Here is a 10,477-nt window from a genome sequence, read left to right on the forward strand (position 1 = left end):
CACCCGTGGTCTCCTGTTTCGACTCGCCATCACATGCCAGTACAGTAATGACATGCACCCAGCTGCCCCTTACAGGAGTAGGAGAGGGCAAATTGAGTTTTGGTGTTTGTTGGCCGAACCCCCGGTGCTCTGCGTGACCATTTTACGACGGCATATGCTGTGCTGGCACGGTTTCAGTGTGGCTGTAGTAAGTGTTCACCGTTGCCTTCACCGGCTTCTCTCCATCCTCGCGCCCACGGAGGACCCCTGCGGTGGCTTATTACTCCTACATCAGTGGAGAACGCTTCTATTCACGGGGAAAAAAAGGTCATTCTGAAATAGGGGTTTATGCTTTTGTTTTTTTTCTCTCCTCCGTGGCCATCGGATTTAATTGTTCTAGCTCATCAGAGCCTGTGTGTGTGTGTGTGTAAGTGTGTGTGTAAGTGTGTGTGTGTGTGTGTGTATGTGTGTGCACTTGCCCTCGAGCACCTATGGAGTTTGGCGCCTATGTGATGTCAAACATCTGGATGTGCTAATTAGCTGTAGAGCTGGGTGGGGATTTGGAACTAATGAGCAGACTCTGTGCGTGGGTGAAACGGGAGCACGTATACTTCACTTCTCAGCCTGAACTTTCCCCAAGTCTATGCCCCACTTCCTCCTGACGACCACAACAGGGCTACAATCACAGCAGAGAATGTGTGGAGCTTCTGTCTGTGCTGAAGATCATCACCAGCCTCCCCCCCAAGAAGAGCCGAGAAACAGCCACTCTAGACAGGTTTGCCCGTCCAGTCGAGATTGACAACAGAAACGGCATGTTTTTTGAGGATTAAGATGCTTTGTATAAATACCATGAGGTCTCCTTATTTCAAGTTATCCTTATTAGAAGTCCTGATTTCACACTTTCAGTTTCAAGTGTGACCAGAGCGTGTGTGTGGCTAATAGCACTATACTGCACAGGTGCAAATGGTGTCACTAAAGATGGACACCCTCTTACAAACACCTGGTGTGGGAAAAAAAAATAATATAATACTGCTATTACAAAAAAAAAAAAATTATAAATATATTCCCTTACATTTGCTGCCAACATGTTTTGTCCTTTTGTCATTCGTTTTTGTTAAGGTGGTCCAGGAGGGTTTACAGCAGGGTAATGTGTGGACGGATATCTGAGCTCCCTGCTCGTGTCTTTGGGTTCAGGCTACGTGTTAGGCACTGGTCGTCTAGAGCTACACATGTAAGTTAATGGGAGAGTTGGACGCCTTCTCGCTGCGCTTCCCTTTGACGGGCGCTCATCTTGCCCCCCCTTCCTTCCTCCGGTTGGCCAGCCCTCCCTCTGTAGAGCCACACCCCTCTCTGGACTGGGCTATGTGATTGACAGCTGGAGTTTGGCGTGTGCTTGGGGTCCCTGTCAGTGCGCTTTCCACAGTGGATTGTGATACACCCAGCCGTCTCCCTACACACAGAAAAACACACGACAAACAAACAGAGAGAGAGAGAGAGAGAGAAAGGAAGAGAGGGAGAAAGAGAGAGAGAGAGAGAGAGAGAGAGAGAGGAAGAGAGTTAGTGCTATGGACATCCTTTGATATAAACCGATTATAATGCAAAAACCTTGTCTGGTTAGGTACAAACACAAGAGTACTGCTTGACAAAGACCCATAAGAGTAACCATGGCTGATGTTTGTCTGAATCTGTCCCTCTGTCTCTGTGCCTGTCACACTGCATGTTTATCAGAGACATAGGCTGTGTAAGGGGACATGGACAGGCACAGGCACAGGCACAGGCACAGGCACAGGCACAGGCACAGGCACAGGCACAGGCACAGGCACAGGCACAGGCACAGGCACAGGCACAGACACAGACACAGACACAGACACAGACACAGACACAGACACAGACACAGACACAGGCACAGGCACAGGGACAGGCACAGGGACAGGCACAGGCACAGGCACAGGCACAGGCACAGGCACAGGCACAGGCACAGGCACAGGGACAGGGACAGGGACAGGGACAAAGGGATGTGCTGAGAGTGTCTGAGTCCCATCTGCTAGCTGCCACAACACCCCGTATCCCTCTCCCCCCCCTCTCCCTCCACTCAATCTACTCCTTCCATTTCATACAGCATCTCAGCGTCGTCTAGTAGCATTACAACTGTACTGTGTCGTGTTGTTGTGCATTACGTGCACAGTATTACGACGTTTGCGTTTCCATGACCCGCCTTTGGAGTGTTTTGGCACGGCCAGGTGTTCTGGATCCGGCCCCCTGCCCGCCCGCCCGCCTGCCCGCCCGCCCGCCCGCTCACCTCTTTGCTGAAGTATTTGGGTTTCCAGGGCGTGTTGGTGGCAGCCCTCTGCCGCTCCTCGCCCCGCTGCCGCTCCTCCAGCTGGCGCTTCTGCTCCGTCGCCGCCTCCATGCTCCCCGTCCTCAGCGCCCTCGTCACGTGCTGCCACAGCCGCCTGTCAATCAAAGCACACGACTGAATAAGGACACGGAAAGAGCCCACCTTTGTTTACGAGAACAGAGACCCTGCAAAGCATAAATACTGTGTATGTGTAAACCAGTGCGTAAAACCAACAGTGGTTCGTGCTCATGGTTCAGCATGCTAATAGTCAACATTGTACGGTCCATATCGCTACAACACTTTTATTTCAAGGTTTTCAGTGTGATCTGGCACATGGACGATGAGCCCATATCCAAAATAACAGTATGGTGAAACATTACAGTGACACAGTGAGCACAGTAGCTAACTATGCTCACATGTTCACTACCAAAGTCAACCTTCTCTGCATATCTACACACCTCATTCACAAATAAGACGTTGTTCAGGATGTAGTGTTCCTGTTAAAGTATAGCTATATTATTTACACCTGAAACAGTGCATTTCAGATATACATACACGCCTGCACAGATGGACGTGTGTGCATCCATAATCCTGAAATTGTGGCTTTATCAGTGAGACGCTCGCCATGCTGCTGCATGATGCCTGTTTCCTCCTCCTGTTTCCACCTCCTGTTTCCACCTCCTGTTTCCACCTCCTCTCAATAAGCGCCGCAGCGGATGACGAAGAAGCAGCGGAGTACATTTAGGAGGTGAACTTGTGTTGTGTAAGAGCTTAGGCAGGATGGTGTGAGTGTGTGTGTGTGTGTGTGTGTGTGTGTGTGTGTGTGTGTGTGTGTGTGTGTGTGTGTGTGTGTGTTTGTGTGTGTGTGTGTGTGTGTGTGTGTGCCAAGGGGCGGTGTTACAAAAAAAAAAAATTCTGAAAACTCAGATGGAGCTCACTGATCACGCCAACCCTGCAGAGTCCTCCCGTCATGCTATCTGACGCTGTCAGTGGAATTAAGAGCACCGCCGTCTCCCCACCCACGAGGCCAGTAGTAGTGTGTGTGTGTGTGTGTGTGTGTGTGTGTGTGTGTGTCTAGAGAGGCCTGTGCAGTCAGTAAAGTTTAATTAGCCGAGTCCAGGAGAAGTCTGAGGTCGCTAATGACGTTGCATACTTCTGAGCCTTGGCTAACTCGGACTGGTTGCGTGGCATAAAGCGTTTGAATGAGGTCAGCGCTAAAGCTGGTCACTGTTGGAAGGGAGTTGTTGTTTTTCCCCGAAGTGATTACAGCTGGATTTTCAGAGGGGAAGAAAATATACTATAATATGCAGGATCTTGTAAGGGGGCAGTTGTATAATGCTGTTACACAGAAAAAACACACCATCACTCAGCAGGGAGGGAAAGACGAGAAGTGAGAACCAGCTCTTTATGTATGCAGTGTAACAACACCTCCTTGAAGCTCTATACCTACTCTCATCACAACTGTCACACTATATATTGTGAAGGAGTCAACAGCACAAATGATGAATCATAGCTACACTCTTAATTAGACGATGGACTGAGCTTGTCATGATACAGTGAGATTGCCCTTACCTCACAGTGCAACTATCTGTGTCGAAGCAACATCAAAAAAGCATAAAGGCATAAAAAGGTCCCCATTACTCCAACAACCAGCACTTTAGTTCTATTCACACTCAACCCCAACAGAATCCAAATCACAAAAGCACATCAGATTTCTTTGCTGGCAGACAGTGTTCTTGCTCAATAGACCAAGACCAAATAGCTGGACAGCATGAAGACAGGAGTAACTGATGAATAATCCCCCAGTCTCACTCCCTCACCTTGACAGGAGTAACAGATGAAACATCCCCCGGTCTCACTCCCTCACCTTGATCATCCCCCGGTCTCACTCCCTCACCTTGATCATCCCCCGGTCTCACTCCCTCACCTTGATCATCCCCCGGTCTCACTCCCTCACCTTGATCATCCCCCGGTCTCACTCCCTCACCTTGATCATCCCCCGGTCTCACTCCCTCACCTTGATCATCCCCCGGTCTCACTCCCCAGTCTCACTCCCTCACCTTGATCATCCCCCGGTCTCACTCCCTCACCTTGATCATCCCCCGGTCTCACTCCCTCACCTTGATCATCCCCCGGTCTCACTCCCTCACCTTGATCATCCCCCGGTCTCACTCCCTCACCTTGATCATCCCCCGGTCTCACTCCCCAGTCTCACTCCCTCACCTTGATCATCCCCCGGTCTCACTCCCTCACCTTGATCATCCCCCGGTCTCACTCCCTCACCTTGATCATCCCCCGGTCTCACTCCCCGGTCTCACTCCCCAGTCTCACTCCCCGGTCTCACTCCCAGGTCTCACTCCCTCACCTTGATCACTCCCCGGTCTCACTCCCCGGTCTCACTCCCCGGTCTCACTCCCTCACCTTGATCATCCCCCGGTCTCACTCCCCAGTCTCACTCCCTCACCTTGATCATCCCCCGGTCTCACTCCCTCACCTTGATCATCCCCCGGTCTCACTCCCTCACCTTGATCATCCCCCGGTCTCACTCCCCAGTCTCACTCCCCGGTCTCACTCCCCGGTCTCACTCCCTCACCTTGACTCGTATGGGCCCTGCTTCTCCATGGGCCGGAGTTTCTTGTTGATGACTAGCAGCTTGCCGGTGTCAATCACTTTGGTCTCTCCGCTGCTATAGGTGAACTCCAGCGTTCCGTTCCACTCCCCCTGGGCCTTACAGACGATGGTGCCCGTGGAGTTGTGCTTGACCTCCGCCGTGACCCTGTGTGAGACGACACCAGAGGATAAGGTCTCAGGTCAGAGGCAGTCAGCTTAACTCCTACCGTCATGCTTCACCACCATGAACATATGCCCTTGAAAATGGCTTCCAACTTCCACGGAAAATATCTTGTATCGTAAAAACAAAGCCATATACAGACCAGGGGGGTATTCCTCGTACGTGGTTTAGTGACAAACCTGGATAAGTTAACTCAGAGTAAGTGGTAAACCTCCTAATAGAAGAGCCCTCTGACGTTGTTTTGCTAAGAGATTGAACCAATGGGGGTTCTTTTATTAGGAGGTTTACCACTTACTCTCAGTTAACTTATCCAGGTTTGTCACTAAACCACGTACGAAGAATACCCCCCAGATATCCATCACAACAACAATAACAACAAATAGTGACTAATACACCCATACAAGACATCCATACACACCAAAAAAACACTCTTGACACACACACACCTGTGTACTTTCCCTCCATAGAACGGCTTTGTGTGGAAGGAGACCGTGGCAGAGTATCCGCTCTTGGCACAGGCGATGGACACCTTGCCTCCGAGCTCCACCCAGGGCACGGTGAGGATGGAGCGGGCGTAGGCCGAGGGCAGCCCGAACACATACACCTCGTCATGCTCCAGCAGGTGCAGCGCTCCTGAGAGACAGAGAGACAGAGAGAGAGAGAGAGAGAGAGAGAGAGAGAGAGAGAGAGTCAGAGAGAGACCATCATCAAGAGACAGATCCCATAATCAGGTAACTTGAGTGGAATCTCTCAGGGTTCTGGGTGTATGAGGTTAGCTCCAGACAGATGGTGCTTGTTGTACATGCCTCCTGTCTCCACAGGCCTAGCCCCGTCTCACCCACCCCCCATCTCCACCCCATTCCACCCCACCACCACCCCCCACCCCCAGCCTACAGTCCCGGTTACATAACAGACAGCTGTGTTGTGGCAAAATCTGCTGCGGGCGTACGTCCAGGTCTCACAGATACACATCTGTTTCACCAAAACAGACATGGTGTTAGGAGGGGGGGGGGGGGGGGGGGTTGTGAGGACGCAGGCTGGATGGAGGTAGGTGGGGGGGCAGGGCCCAGCTCCATACCCCCTGGCGCCGGCTCACAGTAGGGGTCCAAGCATTGGCAGCGTGCGGCAGCCAGAGATGGAGCTTCAAAGCCGCCCTGGAAGGCTGCTGGGTCAGCAATTCATGAGCCCTCACTACAGGGCGGCTGCAGGATGGACTCCCAGCACTGAACTCACGGAGCCCTGTGTGATCTGATGCTCTGACGAGGAAACTGTGTGGTACTGAGCCAAAATGACCGGAGCAGGAACACGTCAGTTCATCATCCTGTTGAAGGACACCCTGCTTTTCAGTGCTGGTCCTGGGCCGGATGTTTATAATGCTAGCCGTAGCTATACAGCCCCAGGCTATTCTGTGGATAACCATTCTGGGCTGACTGTGTGTCTCCAGCACTCGAGGGGAGATCACAGGTGCGAGAGCGGCAGCTGGGCCTTGACGCCCCCTCATCTTCAAACATGCTGCGATGAAAGGCACCGCTCAGGTGTGGGATGTCAGGTCCCCCCGCACACTCATCCACTGCTGCATTCATCACAAACCCAAATCAAGTCAACCACTCAACAAAATACCAATAGTACCAGTGTCAGATCAAAGCTATAAAATGGCATGTCCAAATGGCACGGTACCGTATACACAAATGTAATATCCGAGAGCAAGTCTAAAGTAGCAAATGACAAATGAAGATTCTTTTGGACTTCTGGACAATTAAACAACTCAGAAATTAAAACATCCTGCTTTCAAGTGTATTATTAAATGAAATTGTATCCGTCCACATGGACCCAAATGTGTAAAAGGCATCACACTGAAGGACTAAAAGAGGCATCGAACACATCAAGAACTCAAGAAGAAAAAAACATTGATAGATAGATTAATCGCACTACAGTAGTGTGGAATGAATAATCTCATCTACTCGTGTTTCACCCTCTTATGTTTGGAAGTAGCGAAATACATAGGCGCTAGCACAGCAGTGTGGTGACAAAACAAATAGACAAATAAACGATGCATCCCTTTCTCTGAGAGCCGGTAGTGGTTCCATCATGATTCCATCACTGAAGGCTGCAGAAGCAAATCCCCTTTTAAATCCCCTGTTCACTTCCCCCTCTCATTAGCATCGCATGCTTCACTCTGGGGGGAATCAACGCGTTCCATCTAGTTAGTAATTAATGCTGTCCTAATTAGCGCTCGGTCCTAATTGGCTAATGTTTGGCGCGCGACGGCTGCTGTTCCTATTCCCGCCGTGATCTGCGGTTCACTGAACACCTGTGATGCTCCCTCCACGCGGTTGTGTTCGCTACACAGAGCCAGGGGTGACGGCGCTGTCCCGCCATGCGAGAGAAAAAGCGCAGCCATTTAGCGTCCTGGTGCTACGAGGCTTGCAGCGCTCACGGCATTTTGTGTTCGCCTCAGCAAGAGTGACTGACTGACTGACAGATGGAAGTACAATGTTTTCACCAGTAAATACCCCAATTCCTGGGGGTGACACCATCTGATCCAGGAACAGCTTTAGTCCTAGAACACACATGTCTAAAAGCATCAGGAACTGCAGCAAGGCTACTCTGTCCCCAAAAAAAACCCTCACAGAGTAAGAGAAAAGGGCCAAATCCTCCACAGAGCAAGCTTAAGGATAAATATTTGATAAAAGTAAATGCTTATGCATAATATTTAATGATCCGATGAAATATGAAGACCAGAATAACTAATTCAAATAGAATAGCGGGATAGAAAAAATCATTAGCTTCATCGTCAACAAATTCTGTTCAGGTTGTTCTCTCATCTTTCAGTCCCCTACCTTCTCCCACCATGGACACCCCGATGGACATCCCCATGAACTTGCTCTTGGTCCACACGTGCGCGTTCACACACATCCTCCTCTCCTTGCACTCGCAGTAGAACCCCGACACTGGCGGGTGGTGTGACACCTGCTCCGCCAAAAAGCGCAGCCGGAGCCGGTCACCCGTGGCGTCCCCGGTCCGCCCCGCCTCCCCCGGCCCGGAGGCCGCGCTGGTCGGAGGGCCGGCGGCTGAAGCGTTGGTGGTGGTGGTGGTGGTGGTGGTGGTGGTGGTGGTGTTGGTCCTGAGGGGTCTCACCCGCTCCCGTGGCACGTCCCAGGTGCAGCGGAAGCTCTCCCCCAACACCGGGTTGTAGGGCTTCTTGGCCACGGCGCCCTTGCGGCCCTCGTGGAAGGAGGTCAGGTAGTACTCCACGAAGCGCACCATGCGCTCCTCCGGCGTGGCGCCCGAGCCGATGGCCAGGAACAGGTCCGGGTGGGCCATGAAGTTGGCGTACATCTCCAGTAGCGAGCGCTTCTCCAGGATGAAGGTGGGCAGCACCACCTGACAGGTAGAGAGGGAGAGAGAGAGGGAGAGAGAGAGAGAGAGAGATGAAAAGAGAGAACAGTGAGAGCAGTCTGGGGGGGCGAGGGGCGGGGGGCGGGGGGCGGGGGCGGGGGCGAGGGGCGGTATAGCTCTAACCCAGTCTACACCGCAAATCACCTGCCTTGGCCGAGCTCCCAAGTAGGGCAAATTGTTAAGTGTGGCTATAGCTCAGCTGGTAGTGTAAAATGCCAAGGGCTTGATTCATTGGTTTGGTGTCCATGGGCACCTCCTGAAGCATCACCCCCCCCCCCCCCCCCCAGCTCCTTAGACGCTCTACAGCCCCAGCGACCCCAGCGACCCCAGCATGCCACACTAGGAGGTGGGACTCAACACACCCAGATATTTAAGCCTTCGACATGGTCACACTAGAACTTGCGGAATGAAACCGATGAACAGAGGAGTGAACAAAATGGGAAGAAAAGAGAGGAGTGAGTGGAGGCTCCCTAAACAGAGCAGCTCACGACCAGCAGTGAAATCTATACATCGTGCATACACTAAAGAAGAGTGAAATCTATACATTGTGCAAATATACTAAAGAAGAGTGAAATCTATACATTGTGCATACACTAAAGAAGAGTGAAATCTATACATTGTGCATACACTAAAGAAGAGTGAAATCTATACATTGTGCATACACTAAAGAAGAGTGAAATCTATACATTGTGCATACACTAAAGAAGAGAATGTATTTCAAAAACTGTTGTGTTGAGAGTTGTTTTAAATGGAAGGTCCAACTAAATGATTGAGAAACAGAAATAAAACATTCTGCTGTGGCATACAATTCTACTTGGCCATTAGTCATTCTGTTGTTCTCCATTGTAGACGATCTATTTGTTCCCATAGTGAGACGTTAGCACGTGTCTCGTGTGCGCTATATTAATATCCTGTGCCATGCATTTCATATCCTGTGTCCTGTGTTATCCTACCTTTTTATAGATAAACAGAGGGATAGCAGTGAGTGAGTGAGAGAGAGAGAGATGAAGACAGTAAGAGAGAGAGAGAGAGAGAGAGAGAGAGAGATGAAGAGGAAGACAGTAAGAGAGAGAGAGAGAGAGAGAGAGAGAACTACAGTACTCTCCACTGATCAATAAGCCAGCAGCAGCAGCACACTAATGGTGAGAGACAGCACTCTGAAGCCCAGTTAGCCGGCAGCGCCCGGTGCTCGCGTGACGTCGGCCCACGCCTTTAGCCCGTCAATCCCAGGCCCAATCCCAGGCCCAATCCCAGGCCCAATCCCAGGCCCAATCCCAGGCCCAATCCCCCCCCCCTCCCTACCTCCAGCACCTCTCTCCTTCTCCACTCCACCCACCTGGCAGCCACACAGTCACCCACTCCAGCCTCCTCCGCCCCGAGACTGAGACACCCGCATCGATCTTCAGCTCGGGGGGATTCCAAGCTAGCTGCAGCCCAGTAAGTTAAAAAAGGCCCATTTGGAATTCACCCCATTTAGTCAACTGAGAAGTTCACTGAGTGACTAAGAGAACAAAACAAACAAACAAACAAACTAAATGCAAAGACTGAAGCGAAGCAGCGAGGGGCAGTGAAAGTGAAAATGTTAAAGGGTGTTATTGCAAGGCTTGCTCTTTGGGAAGAAATGAGAGCCAGCCATTGTGAGATTGAGCCTCCTGAAGGTGTCGATTCCAAGACTGAGGACTGCCAAATAGGCAAGGGGCTAGGCTATCAGGGGCGATCTCTATCAGGGGGATTCATGAAAATGATGAAATTGGATATCACTCCCTTTTAGCCCATTATGTAAGATTGGGCTAGTTATACAACTGATCTTGTTCTTTGCCGTCATGATAGCTTTAATTTCCTCCTCAGTCTGGGACTGCGTGACACCAAAAGAACTATTAAATGAGAACACCGTAGCCTTGTCTGTGCATGTCTGTGAGATGGATTGGCTTTAAAAAAAAAACTAAACAAAGAAAGTGCCAAGGGCCTAT

General features: G+C 50.9%; 1 protein-coding gene across 1 annotated transcript in view; it reads right to left on the reverse strand.

Moving 5' to 3' along the window:
* Positions 1 to 1,019: 1,019 nt before the first annotated feature.
* The window catches only part of osbpl10b (oxysterol binding protein-like 10b), a 43,855-nt gene continuing 34,397 nt past the window's right edge, over positions 1,020 to 10,477 (reverse strand). Inside the window, exons 9-13 of the mRNA XM_031576951.2 lie at positions 7,949 to 8,492; positions 5,555 to 5,741; positions 4,911 to 5,093; positions 2,279 to 2,432; positions 1,020 to 1,429 (exon numbers count right to left, since the gene is read on the reverse strand). Of these exons, the coding sequence (XP_031432811.1) occupies positions 1,385 to 1,429; positions 2,279 to 2,432; positions 4,911 to 5,093; positions 5,555 to 5,741; positions 7,949 to 8,492 (1,113 nt within the window). The 3' untranslated portion in view covers positions 1,020 to 1,384. The remainder of the gene's footprint in view (positions 1,430 to 2,278; positions 2,433 to 4,910; positions 5,094 to 5,554; positions 5,742 to 7,948; positions 8,493 to 10,477) is intronic.

The sequence above is a fragment of the Clupea harengus genome, chromosome 11 (genome assembly GCF_900700415.2).
Source record: "Clupea harengus chromosome 11, Ch_v2.0.2, whole genome shotgun sequence".
NCBI classification, from domain to species: domain Eukaryota; kingdom Metazoa; phylum Chordata; class Actinopteri; order Clupeiformes; family Clupeidae; genus Clupea; species Clupea harengus.